General features: G+C 32.7%; 3 protein-coding genes and 1 non-coding gene across 4 annotated transcripts; 2 read left to right on the forward strand and 2 right to left on the reverse strand.

Moving 5' to 3' along the window:
• Nucleotides 1–77: 77 nt before the first annotated feature.
• On the reverse strand, nt 78–4,190 carry LOC108489898 (uncharacterized). Its single transcript, XM_017794627.2, has 13 exons — nt 3,776–4,190; nt 3,032–3,686; nt 2,723–2,807; nt 2,550–2,639; nt 2,317–2,390; nt 2,003–2,087; nt 1,821–1,910; nt 1,412–1,542; nt 1,085–1,166; nt 958–1,005; nt 787–859; nt 598–701; nt 78–462 (listed from the first exon to the last, which is right to left on the reverse strand). Exons 1-13 carry the CDS (start codon nt 3,951–3,953, stop codon nt 343–345), a joined length of 1,815 nt encoding a protein of 604 aa, XP_017650116.1. The 5' UTR covers nt 3,954–4,190; the 3' UTR covers nt 78–342.
• TRNAK-UUU (transfer RNA lysine (anticodon UUU)) lies at nt 4,093–4,165 on the forward strand. The gene has a single exon. It is a non-coding gene; the product is annotated as a tRNA-Lys (tRNA).
• A 309-nt stretch (nt 4,191–4,499) lies between the features above and the next one.
• On the forward strand, nt 4,500–6,507 carry LOC108489907 (putative pentatricopeptide repeat-containing protein At3g25060, mitochondrial). Its single transcript, XM_017794641.2, has one exon. The coding sequence runs from the start codon at nt 4,500–4,502 to the stop codon at nt 6,249–6,251; it is 1,752 nt and encodes a 583-aa protein (XP_017650130.1). The 3' UTR covers nt 6,252–6,507.
• Nucleotides 6,287–9,541, reverse strand: LOC108489912 (uncharacterized). Its single transcript, XM_017794654.2, has 2 exons — nt 8,890–9,541; nt 6,287–6,788 (listed from the first exon to the last, which is right to left on the reverse strand). Exons 1-2 carry the CDS (start codon nt 9,173–9,175, stop codon nt 6,418–6,420), a joined length of 657 nt encoding a protein of 218 aa, XP_017650143.1. The 5' UTR covers nt 9,176–9,541; the 3' UTR covers nt 6,287–6,417.
• Nucleotides 9,542–18,191: the final 8,650 nt, after the last annotated feature.

Below are 18,191 nucleotides of genomic sequence, written 5' to 3' on the forward strand. Positions count from 1 at the left end.
GCGCTATGAGTTTTGTGTTTTATTTGTTCTCTCTTTAAGAATATCGAGACGTCAAGTCAGCATAATACCTCCAAGGATTATATAAAGAATACATTCATTGCATTTGCATCAAACAGCAGTCGGCATATAGCCAAAACGGACTCATAAAAAATAGTCCCAAATTCAACCACTTCTAGATAAGCTTTCTATGGTATAAGGCATGAGGTAAATTGGTAGGGTTACAAGGCTGCAAAAATTGTGTTTCGGACCCTGTCCCCAAATTGTTTCTTGAATATCCCCCATGGCTTAGTATATTCCCTTTTGCAGTTGGGGCCTTTGCTTTATGGCAATCTTTGATTCACTTTATGTTGCCGTGTTTGCTTTAGCCTTCCAAGCTAGGTACTTGGCCTTTTCTTGCTTATATCTTTTTAGTTCTCTTAGGGCTGCAAGCACAACATGCATCGAAACGGGCAAAAAGAATGGCTGCACAAATAGAAGGAAAGCCGTTGAGCCTTGTAATTCGAATCCAATAGATAAAAAGCATAGTTTGGTAGGAAAATTTTCAACTTCTGTTTAATGATATGATCAAGAAAGACGTGAAAGTTTCATTTGACTAACCGAGTAGACAGCAAAGCAGTGCTCAAAAGAATAGTAGCTGACAGACATAATAGATGGGTCGAAAAAGGCATCCTCTGCCAGAGACCTTGCCTGACTGGATGAAGCTGACCACAGAATGTAAATTGTTCAGATAGTTATTTTAGGATACAGTTGAACAATGATAATACACAGGTAAGTCTAGGAACATACCAGCTGAAGATTCATACACTCCACTAGAGGCATTACTTAGTGCCAGCTTTGCTGCTTCAAGAGAAAGCTTTACCTGGTCAAAGACACCACCGTAAAATCATAAACCGATAGTTCAGTGGTTATTTTCAAAGAGAGTTACAAATGCAATTGTAGTCCAACTTAGTATTTTACCTGTTTTCCTATCTCATCCTTGATAATCATCCTTGGCAGTGATTGAACCTGCACTAAAACTTGTCATTGGTTGCAAAAAGTCTTATTGAATCAGATGGTCCCTTCTTTAAAACCAATGACAACATACCAATCTTGAAAGAGATCCAAGTGTCGTAGCACATGAATGAAGATTAAAACACGTGTGTTGCCGTGACAAGACGTCCAATTCCCTGGACAAGAAGTGAAACTAAGAAAACTCCACATATACAGAATGAATAACCGCTCAAGATGATACTATATTTATTCTTTAAGAAAATTTGGATGGAAGTTAAGGCTTAAGCAACCACAAAGAACAAGCTTGCTGATTAGACCACTACAAAGTTGAGATCGGTTTTGGTCTAACCCATTATTTTTTTGGAACTACAAAATATAACTATCAGGCATAGCTTGGTAGTTGCATAGGATTTTATCTTACCACTCGGTAAAACCTCTTTCACTAGGCAGAAGGTTCCAATCGCCTGATGCACCCGTGTAAACATTCAAAGATTTGAAACCAAATAGTTGCCGGAATTGCCCAATGAATACTTCAAACATATTCTCAAGGTCCTGCTTAAGAATGTTCATGCATCAAATTACAGAAAACTAAACTGAAGCCACCTGCTACTATAACAGAACATGTACTTCTAATCATTCAATTATACCCTTCTTTCACATGGTCCAAGCTGGATGGCAATAAATCCATAAATTAAATGGTTCAGAACTGATTTATGAACTTCAGTCCCAAATAATAATTTCTCTGGAAATTTACTGCATCAGCACGTAAATGGAAGTGTGTTTACGAGGAACAGCAACTTTTTTGTTGAATTAGTTATGTATCACCTAACCTGTATGGGAATTATGTTCTTGGCACTGGGCTTGAATTCTGAATCCTTTAAACAGCCTTGGGGATTCCAAACAATAACACCTCCCCACATCTAAAAGGTTTCATGAGAAGAAATAAGATATCCCGTCTCACAGAATAATTAGTGGTGAAAGGCAAGAATATAGCAAAGGCTTGAAAACTAACTGGAGATATAAAGCCATTTGTCTTAGAAATCTCTCCATTTGGAAGCTGGAGAAGAAGAGGGCATTCCTTTGCAGATGGTACATATCTGGCAACAAAGAGAATAGTGAACAGCTTGAGAAAATAAAAGAGGCATGCAAACAACTCACAAATATCAACTCTGGCTGAGATTCTTAACCAACATCTTTGCCAAAAGTGGATATTAAACCAAAAATACATCAAAAGGATGAAACCATATGGTTATAGACATCCTATCACTCAATAAATGCAATCATTACAGTTAAGAAATAAAGGAAGTATTGAGCAAAAGAATATACACCGCAAATTGCAATATCTTTGATCGCCCACCAGCTGCAATTGAAGTATCCAAGTGCCATTCATTGGAATTTACCTGTTAAAACCATGAGAAGTTCCATTATTTTCCATGTCTGACATTTCATGTGGCCAGAAAGCAATAATTGCAGAAACATACATAAATCCAATTAAAATGCAGCATTCTTTTATCAATGATCTACAAAAACAGAACAGAAAAAAACTTAAAGACGCATACAAAGAAAGGAAGATCTTTGGTGCTAAAGACATAGCTCTCCAACTTTTGATTCCAATAAGAGAATGAGGCCTTTGGTGTATGGTACAAAACCTATACATTAGAACAATGAAATCCCAATCAGAAGAAAATAGAATATAAGCTATAAGACTGAAACGAAGAAGATGACCCTTGACCTGACTCTCTACACTGATGTTTGCCACAGGTCCCAAAGCCTCTATCATAGGGGTTAACAAGGTATCATCAATCTTTTCAAAATCCCTGCAGACCAGAGATACAAGGAAATATCATATGAGCAAAGTGCAGTAAGTACTGTAACATTCTAACTATAGTGAGTTTCGTTTAGCATAATTCTGTCAAACACTTCATGGACTAAAGATTTTCAACATAAACAGAATCAAAACAAGACCAACAAAGCTTTCAAAACTTAATCAAATCTATAGAAAGTAAAAAGGAGAAAAGGTTAGCATGAAAAAGCCTCATACCAATCATAAACCCAATCATGGGGATCCGCATTGAGCATATTAAAGGAAAGAACAATCTTTCCATCGGCTCCAACAGGCATAAACTCATTCCGGATCAACCCTTCCTCTCTCCCTCCATTAATGAACACCTTGACAAGCACTTCCGCAACCTTCACCGCTGCCATCCCCACATCGATGCCATCGCCAACCACCATCCACGCGTGCCTATACTTCCCAACAACAGCTCTCTCACTCCCACCCTTCACCACCGCCACACTATACTCCTTGGTTTTCCCACCAAAAACCGACGCCAACCTCTCATCGACCGCCACGTCATCGTTCTGGACAAAAGCAGCAGCGGTGACCGATCCGCACTGGTAAGAACTCGAATGTGGGGACGAGGTTGGGCCTCGGAGGCAACGGGAACCTAAGTCCACGGTGACGGAGAGAGTGTAGTTGTCCGAGCATTTAGGGTTTTGAGAGGTCAGTTTTGTAATTTCGGAGAGGATTGACCGACGGAGGCGATCCGGATCGGAATCGAATCCCACGAAAAGGGCGTGGAAATGGAGCGGAAAGAGTAAAGTGTCGGATCGGAGCTGAGTCGAGAGCGAGTCGATTTCGCGAAACGGCAGAGGAGAACGGTAGATTTCGACTGATTTCCATAAGAATGGGAAACCTGCAGTTAAATTAAAGATTTGTTTATTTATTAAGGAAAAAAAGAAGGGAATTTATAAATGAAGCTATGCCAGAGGTGTGGAGGCGAACCAAGGAGGAAAGAGAAGAGGACGGAGAAAGTAAGAAAGAGGCGCTTCAATCCGGGTTTGCTTTTACGCATCAATTTGGGGTCGAATTCGGGTTCAGAATCGGGTCGTTGTGGTGCTTTACTATCACTGTCGAGTAATTTGGAGGAATCGGAGTCTTGAGCTTCTGAGATTTCGGCCATTGCTGTAGAAGCTGCTGCTGCTGCACTTTCTTTTGCTTTGCTTTCGGAAATTACTAACTTAGACCGCTCTGGAATTTTGAAGTTGGTCTTGTGTTAGATATACCGAACAAATATAAGCAACTAAATGAGAAAAATGTATGCCGTCTTAGCTCAGCCGGTAGAGCGCATGGCTTTTAACCATGTGGTCGTGGGTTCGATTCCCACAGACGGCGAGTGCTTGGTTTTTTTTCCTTTTACTCTTTTTTATGTCTCATCCAATACCATTTTTAGAGTGCAGCTCCTTTTGCAGTTGTCTTCTATGCAACGGCTATAGATTAACTTGCAATGCAGTCTCTTAAATGGCGAAAACATCTTAAACCTCTGCTCTTAGCCTGCAAAGACAAGAAACCCATAGCAAAAATTCTCGCCTTGATGATCCAAACCGGCCATAAAAACTCCGTTGGCAATCTTATAGCATCTTATGCCCGAGTTGGTGATATATACCATTTTTAGAGTGCAGCTCCTTTTGCAGTTGTCTTCTATGCAACGGCTATAGATTAACTTGCAATGCAGTCTCTTAAATGGCGAAAACATCTTAAACCTCTGCTCTTAGCCTGCAAAGACAAGAAACCCATAGCAAAAATTCACGCCTTGATGATCCAAACCGGCCATAAAAACTCCGTTGGCAATCTTATAGCATCTTATGCCCGAGTTGGTGATATATTGTCAGCTCGCAAAGTGTTCGATAAATTGTCTAATAGAAGGGTAGATTCATGGAATGCAATGATCCTTGCCTATTCTCGTAAAAGTTTTCCAGAAGAAGTTCTGGATTTGTATCGTCAGATGATTATGGAAGGCATTAAGCCTGACAGCACCACTTTCACCATGACTATTAAGGCCTGTGTTAGCTTGATGGACATGGAAATGGGGGAGGAGATTTGGCGTAAAGCAGTGGATTTCGGATATCAGAAGGATGTGTTTGTGGCGTCTTCCGTTTTGAATTTGTATGTCAAATGTGGGAAAATGGATGAGGCAATGGTAGTGTTTAACGGGATGCCAAGAAAGGATCTTGTCTGTTGGACTACTATGGTAACAGGGCTGGCGCAGAGTGGACGGGCAAGTGAGGCCATTGATTCGTATAGAAAAATGCAAATGGAAGGGATGGAAGGAGATAATGTTATGATGTTGGGGTTGATTCAAGCATCCGTAAATCTCGGGGACTCGAAGTTGGGACGTACAATTCATGGATATATGGTTAGGAAAGGTTTTTCCATGGACGTCGTGGTTCAGACTAGCCTTGTTGATATGTATGCTAAGAATGGATACTTGGAATATGCTTTGCATGTCTTCAAGATGCCAACAAAGAATGATATTTCTTGGGGTGCATTGATATCTGGCTTAGCTCAAAATGGCTTTGCTAGGAATGCACTGGAGTTGTTGGTACAGATGCAGGGTTGTGGATTTAAGCCGGACTCAATGTCCCTTGTGGGTGCTCTTCTGGCATGTTCGCAATGCGGGTTGTTAAAATTGGGTAAATCCATACATGGATGTATCACTAGAAGGCTTGATTTGGAACCAGTTTCTGGCACAGCAATGATTGACATGTATGCGAAATGTGGATCGCTTTCATACGCCCATGCACTCTTCGATCGGATAGTTTCTAAAGATATAATCTCTTGGAATGCAATGATTGCTAGCTACGGAGTACATGGGCATGGGAAGAGAGCTCTATCACTCTTCCTCCAGATGACAAAAATGAACTTAAAACCTGATCGTGCAACTTTTGCGTCACTTCTCTCAGCTCTCAGCCACTCGGGAATGGTTAACGAAGGTCGATACTGGTTTAATCTCATGGTAAATGAATATGGTATCCCACCAACTGAGAAGCACTACGCTTGTATGGTCGATCTTTTAGCTCGTGCGGGACTTGTGGAAGAAGCTTATAAACTAATAGGGTCTATGAACAACAAACCCGGGGTGGCTGTGTGGGTTGCTCTCCTGTCTGGCTGCCGTAATCACGGGAAGTTGTCAATGGGGGAAATGGCAGCAAAGAAAGTCCTCGAGTTAAATCCAGACGACTTGGGAATTCATGCGCTGGTCTCGAACTTCTTCGCCATGGGAAACATGTGGGATGAAGTTGCTGTTGTAAAGAAACTCATGAAAGACTCGGGGAAGAGGAAAGTACCTGGATACAGTGTATTGGATGTGAATGGGAAGCTCCATGCTTTCCTTATGGGAGATAAAAGCCACCATGAATATAAAGCTATAGCAACCGTATTGGATAATTTAGACCGTGAGATGAGTTTCATAGTCAAATGATGGGGTTCCTTATATGATCATATAAGGATGATTGCTTCTTTAACTAGCTTCTGATCATTAAATTAAATCATTCTTAATAAAGTTAACTTCAGTTATTTCAACAATGCAGAAGCCTAATCAGTACCCTAAACACATTTCTTTTTTATCTGACCCCTTCAAATTTGCCTCAACTTTTGTACCCTAAAGCTTGATTCTGAAGATTTTGGTTATCTTCTAATAAACGATCATATTCGAGTAGCAAATCCGCGGATTGTTTTTGTAGAGAAGCAACGTGCGCTTCGGCAGTTTTGATCTTCTTGTCTTTCTCTTCAGATTCTGATTTCAGCTTCTTCAAATTCTCTGATAAAGTAGAGATTTCTTCTTTCAGTAGCTTTATCTCCTTGGAGGCTTTGTCGTCTTTTTCTTTAAGCTGTATTCTCTCTTTCTCTATACGTTCAGCTTCCTCTTTAGAAGATCCCACCCTACTCCTCAACCCAATAAGTTTTTTAATATAATGGTGCATGCGATCAATTATGAAACCGAGAAATAGAGTAAAACCTACAAGATCAAGTTCAGACAGCACAAATACACATCAATACCATTAAAGGGATAGAAATAGAAAAATCATTTCACTCGAAATTACAGGCATGAAGCTTATTCAGTTTATGATCAATGATTAAGCAATTCTCTTCACTTTAGGATCAGCAATAGCTACAAACTGAAATTCACAGATGCTAATGGAAAAGATTCAACTTTTAGAAACATACTAAAGCTTTTGTCAGAAAAATCACTAACATTCAAAATGTACCATGCCGTAAAGACTAGCCAAAATCCTTAGTATCTATTATGTATTTATGTCATTCAGGTTTTATTATTGACCACTTAACAAACTATAATATGTTTGTTTACAATATGTAGCATACAACCTTGTAATGTTAATAAAGGACCATTTGCTAATCAATACAATACAAAATCCCCATCTTGGTCTCGTATTAATGGATGTCACATGCCGTTCTGATATATCAAGAGAAAAGTCATCTATTTTTTCAACCAAAAACAATTGAGTTAATTTTGAGAAAACTCCTGCAAACACCTTGAACTCTACTTTCATTGCATGGTAATAAAGCTTAAAACAGTTTAATTTCAAGCAAGGGTTTCATTATGAGACATCCGAACTTTAATTTGATATCCACTGTATGTATAACCTTTACATAGTTAATCAGGAATTAACAATTAGTCACAAAAGTGTTCATGCTGGTAGAGCATACTAGCTACAAGACCTGGTAGAGCTCATAGTGAGAAAAGTCCTGTTAGCTATGTTACAGGCATAAGCTTATTTAACCCAACTGCTTCAAATTCTATATGCTCCACAAAAGCAGCAATGCTGGATTATGTATCTTGTGTTATTTGTAGAATGTACCAACGGATAATAGCGTTAAGTTCATAATTGTAGAGTTTTGGATACTCCAATTTTCCTCTGGAAAGCCAACAATTATCACTCCGTGAATTTCTCAAATTCCTGATGACTCAATTAAATCTAGACAACAGTAAACTGATTAAAAGATCCAGCAAGAGATTCTTGGTATGGGAACAAACAGAAATGATACTTCATTGGTGCATATGTGGGTTCGTGGGCACAAGGGATGAAGAGAAGAACAAACTACATAAGACTGAAATAACCAAATATTTGCAAGACCAAGATACAAAATATAAGAATGGAGGAGGCCAAGGTAGCAGCATGAAGCTAGCCACACCTAACCTCCAAAAGGTCTTGAGTTCAAATCCACATCTCCGACTATTAATATAGGTTCAGTTTCATTAACCAAAATGCCCTAATGACTTATCAAGCAAATAGACCATTTTCTATCACAGACTTCAAAAAGCAAATAGACTGTTGAAGTACTTGGTTACTGCTTGAACAGCATATGATGCATCATGTACCAGCGATTATCTAAGCTGACATACAGAATTGAGTTCAAGACTACTAAGTACTAACTCTTCTTTTAGTGCCACTTACAAAAATCACATTAAAAGATTAAAGCACTCCAAATTGAAGAAATCAACATAATGAGTCTAATTGTTAAATGTAATTAGTTTACAGCTTATGTACACCAGATTTCGTGATTAAGAATGTTTTTCCCAATGCAGAGAGACAACTCAAACTATTCAACGGTGGTCAGTCTCGCCTATATGCCCTGCAGTTGTCTTTGGCTGCAAATTTTTCTCTCTAAGTTTCGACATCAACATTTTGAGGATTTCCAGAGTCCTTTCTGGGGTTCATTAGATTTTAGGAGTTCAGTTTTCAGTTTTGTCAATTGCCTAGATAAAGTTTCTACTAACTAAAACATTTTGAGTTAGGCCAATCTTGTTTCGGTCGGAGACCTTCCAGTATTAGGTATCGAATAGCCACATTGCGGTCTGGCTAAATCTGGAGTCGAGCCTGATCGGAACCTATTTACAATCCAAAACTTAGGAAATTCGTAGAAAACATAAGCTTAACTAATGAAGCACAAGCTTAAAGTCAAAGGTACCCAACAACAATGTAGTTAGTAGACGCTAAATAAAGGCAAATAATTCAACAGACAGTGCATAAACTACTAAGTTACTAACATGTGCATGAACCAGAAGAGGCATGAAAAAATGAAGAGCAGAGTGATACCGATGAGTGAAGCTTCAAGCAAGTGTGTCCTCCAAAGAACCTGATCCATAGGTGACATGGTTCCAAGCTTTGCACCCTTGTTCTGGATCTTAACAATGCTCATCAGACTGGATAAAAGAATCACAGACATAGTACCTGCAATAGTTTTCACAGTAGCTGGACCTTTCCCCATCTTTAATTGATCTATGCTCTTTATCACAAGCTCTCTCAAAGGCCCAATCTTTACCAATAGAAGGAACGCCATTGCACCCTCCGCAAAAAGGACCAAAAACAACAACTGAATCATCCTGCCTCCCCAAACTCTCAAAATGAACCAAAAAAAAGAAAAAGAGATAGCTTAATCTGGAACTCAGCAAGAAACTAGTAGGAATCTTTGATTCTGGTAATTGGGTTTTAGTTTCTCAAAAAACCCACTTCAGTGAAGTAGGAATTTTGTTTGGAAAAGGAGGGTTTAAGGCTAAAAGATGTATACATTTAGCCCTAAATGTAAAAAGCAAGAAGCTCTTTTCAAGAAACTTCACACAGCTAAGTAGATTGATTCATGTAAGTTAAAGGGACCAAGCATTGGGATTATTAATGGAGTGTGGTATGCTGCTAATGGACTTGCTTTTTAGGCAAAGGCGAGCATGAAAAGAAAGACAATATTTTAGGTTAAAACATAAATTATAGTAAGGCAGTGTCTTAAAAAAAAAAAAAAAAAAAGGGCTGAATGACTTTTTTTCCAACTCTTGAATTTTTAATTTTTAAATTTATATTTTTTATGGTGCGACATATGTGGATTGTTACGTAAATAATATGTTAATATTTAATTAATTTTTAAATTTTAAAAATATTAAAATGTTTTTATAATTTTTGAATTTAAAATTTTAAAATATTAAATAAATGTTGACGTGTCATCCACATGATTCATGTATGTGCAAAGTTAGTAAAGTTAAAACGCCTTAACATTTTCATTTATTTTAGGATAATTTAACAAAAATATAAGTTTTAAAAGTTTAAAAAAATTTGACTAGAGAAATGTCTATAAAGTTAAAGAGTTAAATAAGTTATTATACCAAAAAATTAATTTCAAACTAAATAAAAACTAAAAGAAATGGACCCTTTTGCCTTAAAAAAACACATTGTAGATGAATTTGAAAGAATTGGGAGATTGGAGATTATGGTAATTGTAGATCTGAGAAAAGTAAAGCTTCCCTATATTCACGCATTGACAAAGTTAGGTAGTACCACCAATCCAATGACCAAACCAATTGAAATGCAGGCAGCGGTAGTAAAACTACTGGGCGGATTGAATTACGCATTCGCCATTTCAAGAATCCAAGTGTCTCTATATGTCTTTGCTGTCTTTCTCCAACTTCTCGCTTGCTTGCATTACAATTTACACATAGCTCTATTCTGGTTTTTGGTTAAATTTTAGATTTAATTTCTCTATTTTTATACTACTAGTTAGTTTAAAGTGTTAATCATTTAGTTAAAGGGTTACCGGTCTAGTCTTAACTCGATCGGTATAGACATTGTTGTCAGTGCAAGAAGACGTGGGTTTGAGTACGCTGAAACGCATCATCCTCTTATTTAAGAGGCGGGGAAGAGCTATAGGTAATTTTAGGTATTGTGTCAAAAAGAACAGATATCATCAAAACTTATAAAGAGATTGTTAAATTTTAGATAAAAATTTCTAAACCCTTGAATTTTCATGATAATCTTACATTATATTACAAAAACGTGGTATTGAGATTACTCTTGAAATTTTGAAATTTTAACACTATTGAGAATGTAAAATTATCGTCTAAATGTAGTATTTTAAATATAAATGGGAAAATATCATTTTGGAATCCCAAATTACTTGGACATTTGATATTCTTTGAACCAAATTTCCCTAAAAGAGCCTTTTTATACGAAATTGCACACCATTACGAATAAAAGTAAACTATGTCAAGATAATCCATCTGATTTAAAGGTGTTTGGCAGATTTTTAATCTCGCTTGTATGATTCTTTAATTACACTATCAATGTATAAAATAATTGTCCTAAACAATTTGCATTGCATTAGCTCATCTATCTACTTTACGTTTAGGTAATTAGTTAAGTTAGTCTCACAAATCAATCAGACACTGAATCATTTGAAAAATGACTAAAAAGACATATTTTTAAAAGGTAACAAATATTATCAATGGTGTATTTTGTCTTCTTATATTTTTATATTTTTATATTTTTTAACAAGTTCAATTAAAATATCATTTAAATTTTAATCAGCTTTTAATAAATATATTTTATTTTTTATTCACGTAGAATCTACGTCATAATTTAATTATAATAGTTTCCTTGTGAGAAAACATGGAAAATAAAAGTAAGGCAACAGTAACGCAATGGGTTCTGCGTAAACCTTATAAGTTGGCTATGAGTCCAATTCAAACAAATTTCAGGTAAGTTTATGGTTATTATGAATTATTTAATGACATTTTAGTAATTATTTTCATGTCATTGATACGTAATTTTTGTATCTTTTTTTATCTTGAACTCAAACCTTAAAATCGAACTTTTAAGCCTAAACTTGAGTTCAGAGTTTGGGTTTGGAGTTTGAGTTTAAAGTTTGGGTTCAACTTAAAAAAAATATCAATATTACGTGTCAATGACATGAAAAAATTGTTGAAATATCATTAAATAATTGAAAGAGGACTATGGATGATGTAGTGGAATTGTCTATAAAATAATTTTTGTTGTTATATGACACATTTATGACATAAATAAAAAAGTAAAATATTATTTATTAAAATTTTATTTAAAATTTTGATTGAAATAATAACATTTAATGTCTAAAATTTATAATATTTTAGATTTAAGTTATATTACAGTGAATTTTTATTTATTTTATATAAAATATAAAAACAAAATTATCATTATAATATAATTTATTTTATAAAAATCACTTTTAAATTATTTATCAATTAGGTTGGTGCTAGATTAACTCCAGCCATTAATTAACTTTCCTATTGTAATTATTTTAAACCGGTTTTCCCTATTTTCGCTTTTCGGTTCTGATTAATTTCGATAATACGTCACCGTTTAAATTGGGTTGGACGTGTATTTTCTAAGTGAATAAAATTAACCGGCTGATGTGATTTGATTACGAGAACATTTCTAAACCTAAAACAATAGATGTAATAAAAATCCAAACAAAAATGGTTGTCAAAATTCAGACAACCCCTCTCATGTCTGCCAACAAATTGCCATCATGTTCTGTTTTTAAATGAAATGTAAGAAAATAAATTCTATCAACTTTTGTAGTATTTACTTTTTCGTTTTTATTTATATATAATTTTCATTGCAATGATTTTTGGAAATTTGTTTATCATGGTTTTTTTATTAAATCATTAAAAATTAAATAATAACATTATTTATATTAGACTTATTATGAGTTGGGTCACTTGTTCGGGTTTGAAAGCTCTGCTCGAAAAGTGAGGGATTTAAGTAAAATATAAGTATGAAAAATGAGTTTAGATAAAAAATAAGATATGTTTTCTAAACGAGGCGAATCTCTTATTAAATTTTGTTGACTAGGTTTGACTCATCCTGAATCTGCCTAAATTTTTTCCCTTATTCGATTGTTGTGGTTTTGCTATTATAATTGTTTAAATATTGTATAATTCTTATTTTATTGTTAATTTTACTATTATTATATAGACATTTACTTATTATGTTGTAATTATCTTAGTGCTATTTAAATATAAAGATTCTTTTAATGTATTTTCAATTTGTTAGGAAAATATTTATTTTAATATTTTTAGTGTATTTGATGTATTATATTTTTAATTTTATTTTTATATAAAAGAAATTTAATATGAATGTAACATGTCGACTTTAGTTTAATATTTTTTATCTGAACTGAGTTTAACTAAAATTTTAGATGCATTTTCATGTTAGGCTCGAACCTAAATTTAACACATATCCAACCTAATCTATGAACAAATCTAAATACATTGTTAAAAAAATAAGATGTTTAAATAATTTATTAGAATTTTTTAAATAAATAAGTGCACGACACGAATGTGTGGGCTGTAAAGTGGAGCAAGTGGCATTCTGTCAAACAAGCCAGCCTTATTTATAATTTATTTATAAAAAATTTATTTAAAACAGTAATAATTTTAATTCTTAGTCAAACAATTTTTATTTTTTATGTATAAAAAAATCTGTTATCCTGAATATAATTTGAATGGTAATATTTAACGAGTCACGTGTGATAATATTTATATTAAAAAATTTACACTCCCTTTTGAAAAGAAAGAAAATAAATGTAAGGATGTATAGTTCAAGCCTCTAACAGTGTGCCAAAAATTACCTTCACCCGTCAAACATTGAATTGACATGATGATTAAAGTATTCATTGTTATAAATATAATTTGAGTTTGAATCGTATTAATTATGTTGCGATTAATTAAGATTTTATTTTTTTTATAATTTAAAAAAATTACCTTCGCCTGTGGACTTTATACTGTATAACCATAGGTTTCAATAAGTAATATAGAATAATTTTATTCCTTTTATTTAGATTAAATTATTTCATTTTCAAAGAAAATTTGGAAATAATATTTGTTTGATTAAAATATGTCATATTTTTTATTATTTAAAATTTAATTCTTATATTTTTATTTTTAAGAGTTTAGTCTTTTTATTTTTAGATTTTAAAATTTAGATCCAATTATTAATATTGTATTTTTTTGTTAAATTTGTTGGGGTGATATCTTGTAAAAATAAACTCACTTGGTAGCAGATAATTAAAAATTGATGTTATAATGAACTTAAATTTAACTAAAAATTTAATAATATTAATAGTTGAACCTAAATTTTATAAATTAAAAAGTACAAGTGTTAAATTCTTCAAAAATATATATATAAATTTAAATTAATTTTTAAAAATATAAAGATTTATGCCATATTTTAACTTATTTATCATTCGAAAATGCTTTTAGAGGTGAAAAATACTTTTCAAACATGTAAGTCATGCCAAATACTGGCTTTTGGGTTGAAAGTTTAGTGGAAAAGCACTTTTTCACATAGACACAAAAGTTAGAGCCTATGTGTTTTTGACTTTTGACTTTTGACTTTTGCGTTTTGAAGTGTAAATAATTAAAATATCCTTATTTATATTAACTATTTAAAATATATTTAAAAATTAAGATTAATTTAAATATGTTATGTATCATTATATTATATTATTTAAATATGATTTATTATCATATTTAAAATTTTAATATATTTCATATATAATTAAATTTACAAATAGCTTATTAATTATTGGAAAGTATTTAAAATATATTTTATGTATAATTATATTAAATTATTTAAGTATGGTTTAAATTAATTTTTTAATTCTCAATATTACGTCTAAAATGAAAATTTTAACTTTCCATTGCGATTTTTTACAGCAATGTCAAACACACAAACTACACATTTTCACGTCTCTTTTCCCATAACACTTTGCAAAAGCATTTTTTTTTTTTCAAATTGAGCTTTTCAAAAACACTTCTCAATTAATAGTAATGTCAAACTAGCCATAATACTCACTAATGTCGAGATCCTACGTATTGTATTTTGCAGTACTTTTCTTTTGAGTATTGAATTGTATTTTTTATAAATATATTTTAGAATATATATTTTGATAATAAATTACAATTTTTACTACATTCAAGTGAAAATTTGACAAAGTTAGGTATATATGTCGATATAAAAGAAAAATTAAAAATTAGAGAAATAGGTCGATTTTGGAGAGAGAAGGCAAAAACGTACATTGTAGGACACACTTTCAAGTGATGTACCGTTTTTGCATTGCCCTGTGCCAATTTTAATTCTGAAAAAACCAAGAATCTCGGGATAAGTTTCTGAAACTTGAGAATCTCAGGATAAAACTTACATCATATCTTTTCGTGGCACCATAAGAATCCTCAAAAAAATTTCAAAAAACCACTTGTACGATGTTAGAAGCATTTTTTTTTACTTGTCATGTCCAATCTTTTCCAACAATTTGAAATTATGTTTCATATTCGAGAGTAGAGTTTCCTATAAAATGAATATTGATGTGAAGAGGTTTTTATAGTTAAATTTCAAGCAGAAGATTTGCACAAGGGGAAGATTGTTGATGTTAAAAATCCGAAGTTCAAAAATTGATCCAACAAAGTAAATTAGTTCAAGTAAGTGTCATTGTTTGAATTTGGTTAATGAATACTTACTTTTGTGTATAATGTTTTTGTTTTAAACATGTGAAACAAATTTTTTTGGCGAAGATGAGTAGACGAATTAGAGTCGTTATTTATTACGACAGTGAAATTCGGGAAATTGACATTAGGGTAGTTTTTATATCAACCCAATTTACAAAATTTGCTTTCAATAAATGCATAAAATTGATGAATGAGCTTCGGTCAAAAATTAGAAGGAAATTACTAACTTCAAGTTGGAGGAAAATTTCGAGCTTGAAATATAGATATCTAACGTCAATGAGCCTTGTTAGATATGATACATTTGAGCTCAAAGACGACATAAAAGTCAAAGCAATGCTCGATATGCATTGCTCTGGTGGAAATGTTATACTAGAGTTATATACCCAAGTTGTCGACGTTGTAGAAGGTGGTTCAAGTTCAACAACAATTCAAATAATTTTATTTCTGGAATAGGAAGTAGAAAGTTCAACCACATGGTTGTGCGGTGATTTCACAACGTTATTACAAAGCTCGTATCGGGAAATACTGTAATCATCGACGGGAACACATTCATCCATTTCAACCATCGATTACAACTTTGGCATACAGTCGAGGTTAGTTGGTAGCTCGAACTTAGAGACGCCGACCCGACATCCTATGAGTGCCTTTGATTTCAACTTCGGAACATCGAAGTTCTATGTTGGAAACAGTTATGTGGGCATGCTATCAAGTTACACTAGCGGGCAATCCATAAGTAATATTGAGTTTTTACATATCATTGTTAATAACAGATGATATACTCCCTACAACTTGCACTGGTGATTTTATAAGACGCATTTTCACCTTTTCTTCTCCACGTCACTCAAAAATGCATCCTACATACATGGTGCGTTTTTTATCGGCCTTATGCCGCTTCACTTAAAGCATCCTACAAGACTCATTTATACGTTATACGTTCTCTCCCTATAATCGATCTGTTTCATTATTTTTCAAGAAAAAACCCTACTTTTTCTTTTAAACCGAGATATACGCTTAATTTTGGCCAAAACAGCTTATGTTGATATTAAATGAATAATAATTGCAGTAGTACAATCAACGGAAAAAGTCTGGCAATGCGGACAAGTCACATCAACCACCCTTTCTCCAAAACAGCTTGCAACATAAATGAAGATTACTAAGCTTTTTTAAAACAGTTACGTCTCTCTCTCTCTCCTTTTTTTTTATTATTTAATAACATAAATTAATGTTTGATAGATAAAATGTGAATTAAGTAAAATTAATGTATTGTTTTATAAAATATATATATTTTGAATTATAAAGGAGGATAAAGCTCTAACAATAATGTAATTAGTGTGACTCGAACTCAAGTCACACTTGAAGTGATGAACGCCCTGATCATCAGATCAACAGGGGCGAAGCTAGAGAATTTTTTTGGGGGTGAAATGAAGTTTTAATTTTTAATAGTTTATATTTTTATAAATTTTAAAAAATTAAATTAAATTAAATTTTCATAATTTTTGGAGGTCAAAGTGTAATTTTATCTTTACTGATTTAAAATTTTAAAATTTTCTAAAGGGTTAAAATAATAATTTTTTATTTTAGGGGGGTCGAAGCCCTGCAAGCGCTTTGGATTCGCCTCTGCAGATCGATACACAATGCTCACATTATTTTTATTTTTAATAAAAAACTTAAATATTTTTCTTTCCACGACTAAACTTAGTCATATTTTCAATGTCTTAAATATATATTTATTAAATACATTGCTTTTAAAAATTACATGTTAAAAATTTTAATAAAATTTCTCAACGTTCTTCATATAAAATTAGGGTAAAGTATAACAATAGTCATCTAACTATTTGGTTTGTTCTATCTTGTTCACCTAATTATTCATTTTTCAATTTAGCCATTCAATTTTTTGAAATTAAATATTTTTGTCACTCTTTCCGTTAACTTAGTAATGAAAATCTAAAGTGGGCTTTTTTTATTGGCATAATAATAAATTTATACCTCTAATGTTTAAATAATTTTATCAACTTGATCATAAATCTAAAAAAATTGACAATTTTAGCTCTTAATGTTTACAAAATTTGTCAATCTAGTTCAAATTAAAACCCCCCAAAGAAGCTCAAAATTAACAATTTTATAAACTCAAAAATGATTGGGTTGACGACACCAACTCCTACGGCCTTACTCTTTCCAAGCTTTAGCATTCTCGTGTCTTTATTATTTCTAGCTAAAGTATTGGAGAGATTGTAAGTCAAGGTAATGACATTTGATATTTCTAACTTTGTCAATTGAACGAAAGAAATAACAAAGTAGAAGATATTGTTGAAAGTCAAAAAGCCTTTAAAATATTTTTATATTTACTTTTTAAATATTTTTATTTTATCATTTATATTTACTTTTTAAAATTTAAGATTTTTTTAATTTTTTATAAATAGGACCAAAAGACAAATCTTGTAAATATTGAGGGCTAAATTTATTAAATTTTTTATATTTAGAATCGAATTGATGGAATTTGTAAATATTAAAGAACTAAATTTGTTATTAGGCCAACAAAGCAAAGCCCGCGTTAGAGTTCTGTTAGGTAACTAACAGAAGAGTGACTGAAACGAAAAAAATTAATAGTTTAATGGCCAAAATATAATAGTTTGAATAGTTGGGTGATTATTCTTGTATTTTATCCATAAGATTAATTCAACATTATTTCTCGAGTGAAAATATTTCATAAAGTAAAATCCAAACAAACTTTACCGTATAGTTTTATCTATAACATATATAAAATGGTTGATCACGAACCAACTCGACACGAGCCCAACTGTGAAAACATTAAAATAATATTTTTATAAATATTTTTTAATATAAAATATTTTCGTTTATTCACATTATGGGTGTGATAAGATTTAGTATAAATAATATGTTTGAAAAAATAATGAATCAAAACTATTTTTAAAAATAATTTATATAATTTGGAAATTTATATAACAAATAAAATAGATTAATTAAAATTTTATGACGAGGCCGATTACAATATTAATTTGCGTAGAAAATAATTTTAAGGCCGAAATACCAAAACATGTCATTTAAAAGAAAAATTACGGAAATAAACCG

The sequence above is a fragment of the Gossypium arboreum genome, chromosome 7 (assembly GCF_025698485.1).
Source record: "Gossypium arboreum isolate Shixiya-1 chromosome 7, ASM2569848v2, whole genome shotgun sequence".
NCBI lineage: Eukaryota > Viridiplantae > Streptophyta > Magnoliopsida > Malvales > Malvaceae > Gossypium > Gossypium arboreum.

Coding starts and splice junctions, on each gene's coding strand:
- LOC108489898 (XM_017794627.2), bottom strand. CDS start 3,953: ATGGCCGAAATCTCAGAAGCTCAAGACTCCGATTCCTCCAAATTACTC. Junction 1,006..1,084: donor TTGGATCTCTTTCAAGATTG/GTATGTTGTCAT, acceptor GTTTTAGTGCAG/GTTCAATCACTGCCAAGGAT. Junction 702..786: donor AGTGTATGAATCTTCAGCTG/GTATGTTCCTAG, acceptor TTCTGTGGTCAG/CTTCATCCAGTCAGGCAAGG.
- LOC108489907 (XM_017794641.2), top strand. CDS start 4,500: ATGCAGTCTCTTAAATGGCGAAAACATCTTAAACCTCTGCTCTTAGCC.
- LOC108489912 (XM_017794654.2), bottom strand. CDS start 9,175: ATGATTCAGTTGTTGTTTTTGGTCCTTTTTGCGGAGGGTGCAATGGCG. Junction 6,789..8,889: donor GCTTGAAGCTTCACTCATCG/GTATCACTCTGC, acceptor TTGATCTTGTAG/GTTTTACTCTATTTCTCGGT.